At 51.9% G+C, this 4,245-nt stretch overlaps 1 protein-coding gene across 2 annotated transcripts in view; it reads left to right on the plus strand.

Moving 5' to 3' along the window:
* Positions 1-275: 275 nt before the first annotated feature.
* Positions 276-4,245, plus strand: part of Mtmr12 (myotubularin related protein 12) — a 73,626-nt gene continuing 69,656 nt past the window's right edge. The window contains exon 1 of one of the 2 annotated variants that reach the window (XM_005356642.3): positions 276-491. In XM_005356642.3, coding sequence (XP_005356699.1) covers positions 411-491 — 81 coding nt within the window. In that variant the 5' untranslated portion in view covers positions 276-410. Of the gene's footprint in view, positions 492-682; positions 714-4,245 lie in introns of those variants that run through there. The other variant, XM_026783802.1, reaches the window with a different exon arrangement.

Below are 4,245 nucleotides of genomic sequence, written 5' to 3' on the forward strand. Positions count from 1 at the left end.
GCTAGAGCAAATATCTCTTCAGGTAGCGCCCCGCACCAATCAGAGGACGCCCGGGGGGGGCGGGCTCTGCCTGAGACAGACCAACCGAGCAAGAAGCCAGAAAAGGCGCTTAGACGCTCGGGCCAACCAGAGAGTGGGCGTGGCCCTCTCCAGGGCTGTGGGCGGGACCTCCCAGCCTGCGAAGCGAGAGCGGTAGTAGGTGTGTCCCACGGCCGGTGGGCGGGGCGCGCGACCTGGGCGGGGCGAACCGTGTCAGCGGCGGAGCCGGATGCGGGCGGTACCGCGGCCGCCGCGGCCCTAGGGATGGGCGGAGCCCCGGCCGCTGGTGCTGGTGGCCGCGGCCGCTGCCGGAGCCCGACCCTGAGCCACCGCCTCTGCTGCCGCGCGTCGCTGCTTCGCCAGGCGGGGGAATGCTGGGGAAAGGGGGAGTCGGCGGTGGCGGCGGCACCAAGGCGCCCAAGCCTTCTTTCGTATCGTACGTGCGTCCTGAGGTGAGAGAGCGCCGGGCGAGCGCGGCGGCGGGTGGAGCGGCCGGGACAGGGGCGCTTCCTGCCGGGTGCCGGGCGGGGCGAAGCGGCTGGACGCCTTGGGGCCTCCGGGCGAGCCCCGGCCCGGACCCCTGAGGCTGGCTGTGCAGGTGCTGGGGCAGGGCCCTGTCGCTCGTCACCCGCTCCTATGGGCGGGAGCCGGAGTCCGGAGCTTGGGCGCCCCAGGTATCCGGAGGGGAAGGGAACAGAAGGGCTGCGTGGTCGGGACTCCTGCGGGGTTCCTCCAGCAGCCCGCAGCCTGGTGGTTATGCCATACCCTGGACTTTCTCCGGGAATTTTGAGAGCTCGTCTGTCGCAAATCCTGCTGCCTTTAGTGCCATTTGATGCCACTGGCGGGACGTGGTGCACTGCTTCCCCTTTGGCGCTGCTGTAGGGAATGTGGGTCGGCCCTGGCCTCTTTCCGTCTCTCCCTAGAGAATCCTCCTCCCGCTCCCTTTTCATCTCACTCCTTCCAATCTGTGCAGTTTTTAGTCAAGAAGCACAGTCACTGGGGAAATGAATTTGAGTTCCTACTATGTGCCGGGCACGATCCTGAACGCTTGTGATAAGTATCAGTGAACAGAACAAAGATCGCGTTCCCCGGGAGCTTACGTAAAAAGAGAAACAGTAAACGATATACATAAGTTAATTGTGCGGTTTTTAGAAGATAGTGGAGGAAAGGCATCCTTTAATTCTTGCAAGGTGGTATTTCAGTCAAGACTGGGAAGATGTTAGGAACCTGGGAAGAGTGGTCTAGGTAAGGGGTCCTGGACAGGGCAGGCTGCTTGTTGACAGTGTTCCTGGATGAGAAGACACAGGGAGGGAGAGCTACAACCTAGCCATGTTGAAGACCTCTGGGGCTTCTTTATCTTTTAATAACGCCTTCTCATTTTGAATTTGTGAAGGTTGTATTCTGCTTCTGCGATTTTACTTGTTTGTTTGTTTGTTTGTTTGTTGGAGACAGGGTCTCTCTATTATGTAGCCTGGTTGTCCTGGAACTCGTTCTGTAGACCAGGCTGGCCTCCAACTCACAGAGATCCACCTGCCTCTGTTTCCGGAGTGCTAGGACTAAAGACGGTACTACGTATTGGGCGCAACTTCTGCAATTTGATCAGTAGTATGTAGGTAGGTGCTTTGCCAAATTCACTGCCTCCCAATGTCTTCTCACTTTTTACCTCTGTTAAGTGAGGAAACAGGTGGGCCAGGGATGTAAAATCAGAGACCTAGGGCCTTGCGACCTTTGCATATGTGTCTTAAAATCCAGACATCTAGTGGAGAGTAGTAAAATGGTCCTATTTTTAGTCTTAATTTTCAAATAAAAGCCACTTCCTCTGTCGGAACTTGATAGAGAGGCAGGGTCAGCTTCCATGTTCACCAGTCTCTCCCTGTATCCTTTAGAGGTAACGTGGTCAGTTTCTCATTATCTTTCTGTGATAGCACCCTAGTTGAAAGGTAACTTTGTAAGCTTTCCTAGTTTGCGGGAGTCAACTACAAGCGGGACGGGACGTTTACTGAAGTGTGGTCAGAGTTCAAGCGGGCTCAGCTCCTTCATCCGAATGTGCACTCTTTGCCCACAGGCACCCCCGCTCGATATTTCCTCTGAGTGGTGGTCGGAAAGGAAGCAAGTGGTTCAGCTCTCTGTGGTCACAGTTTTTGAGTCCTTTTAGAAGGCACTTCTGTGTTTCTGCACCGAAAACTGCCGTGAGGATGCTGGGCATCTTGGTTGGAGTTTGTACTGGATGAAGTTCTCAGCTGTGCGTGGTTTATTAAAGGATAGTGGCGGGAGGAGGTGAGAATGCAGTTTATTTTGAAGTAGATAGCTTTGCTAACCACCATGCTGCTAGAAATGGATGAGCAGCCCTGAGAGTGTTGCTGATGTGGCTCAGAGTCTGATGCCCTCTTGGTTCACCCAGTGGTAGCCTCAGGACACTTCTGTGAAGACTGGCATCCACTCTTTCTACCCTCCTTCTGCTCTCCTGTCTGTCTGTCTGTCTGTCTTGTGTGTTCTGAGGACTATAGGTGAATTTTATTTATTTTGGTCTTCAGCTACACCACCCCGAACCACACCACCCTGAAGAGGCCCCACCCCATCTGGTATTACTTTTTCCCTTTGTGCAGTGCTGGAGAGAAACTCTAGAGTCTCCATCGTGACAAATGCTCTACCACTGAGCCACATCCCCAGCCCTTCACTCTGACTTTGTACTAGCCTTTCCTTGTTGATAATTTTGTCAGCTAAGGTGCTTTCTTCTTGGTGTTTGACTGAGTTGCCAGAACCTTTACACCTTGTAGTGTAATGATGCCTGCTACTGGTGATAAGCCTGTGGATCACTTCTTAGAACTTGCAAAGGCAGCTTCAGAGAGCCAAAATGGAATCTATCAAGGGTCAGTACTTCCTGTTCAAAAGCATTCACTAAGTAGTTGAAGATGAAGTTGTTGAATATGATCTCTCTCTCTCTCTCTCTCTCTCTCTCTCTCTCTCTCTTTTTTTCCCCCTGTGATCCAAAGGAACTCCATTTGATAGCCTATAGCGTAGGGTAGTAGCTGACTCCAGCATTTGATAGCCTGAAATGTAGGGTAGTAGCTGACTCCAGCTTTTGGACCTCTGCCTAAGTAACCCGAGTTGTTTTGTCATCGATTCTCCCTAGCGTGGTAGGTGAAATCCTGAACTGTGGCTTAGGACCTTTAGTCATGGCATGATCTGTTCAGAGGGTAACTAGTAAGTGGGAAGCTGGTGGAGGTGTCCAGGAGGCAGGAATCTGGGGCCACCTTGCTGCTAGATAGATAGCTGGCGCCTAGAAACATCACTGCACCCCTATCCTAGCCCGGCCTTGGACACAGGTTGGACTGTTCCTGGCAGTGTGTAGCAGACATGTTGTGCTGTGTTCCAGGGACACATCTGGTGATACTTTGAGTACAAAACCATGTTCAGTGTGAAAATGGAACACCTGTTTGAATTATGATGTCAGGAGCCAAAAGTGTTCACTGTAGAAAAGGCAGATGAAGTTATAGCAAAGGTTAGACACTTGCGCTGCTTATTAGGTCTTGCAGAGGACCTGAGTTTGGTTCTCGGCACCAATAACAGCATGTTGCAACCCCTATAACTCCAGAGTCTCTCTTCTGGCCTCCTCAGACACACACTTGTGGCAAACATTCACATACACAAGCACAGACACAAAAATAAAAATCTTACAAAAAAAGGGGGGGGCTGGATTTGGTGCTAACCGCCCATGTAGTGAACTTGTGCTGGGGAGATGGTGCAGTGGGTAAGGGAACCTGCTGCCGCATGCATCCGAGAACCCGAAGAACCTGAGTTCAATCTACAGGCCTCAAATGGCAGGAGAGAAGTGACTTTCACACCGTGGCATGTGAGCACCCCACACGTACACACACTCTCTGAATAGGAAATTACAAACTTGCTAACTTAGAATGCATCCTATTAGATAAATGTGTACAATGTATGGGTGTGGGTGGAATTTACCAGTGGGATTAATACTACCAGTTATATTCTCTCAGCTGCCATTTTCACCAAAAATGGATTCTGTAAACATCGCTCCATATCAGTTGTAAAGCTACAGTGGAGAATAGCAATAGGAGAGGCCCGGTAGTGCAAGTAGCTGAAGTAATTGATGTTCAGATGGGATGATTCTGTACTTAGAAAACTGAGACTGGCCGGGCGGTGGTGGCACACGCCTTTAATCCCAGCACTCGGGAGGCAGAG

The sequence above is a fragment of the Microtus ochrogaster genome, chromosome 19 (genome assembly GCF_000317375.1).
Source record: "Microtus ochrogaster isolate Prairie Vole_2 chromosome 19, MicOch1.0, whole genome shotgun sequence".
In the NCBI taxonomy this organism is placed as follows: Eukaryota; Metazoa; Chordata; class Mammalia; order Rodentia; family Cricetidae; genus Microtus; species Microtus ochrogaster.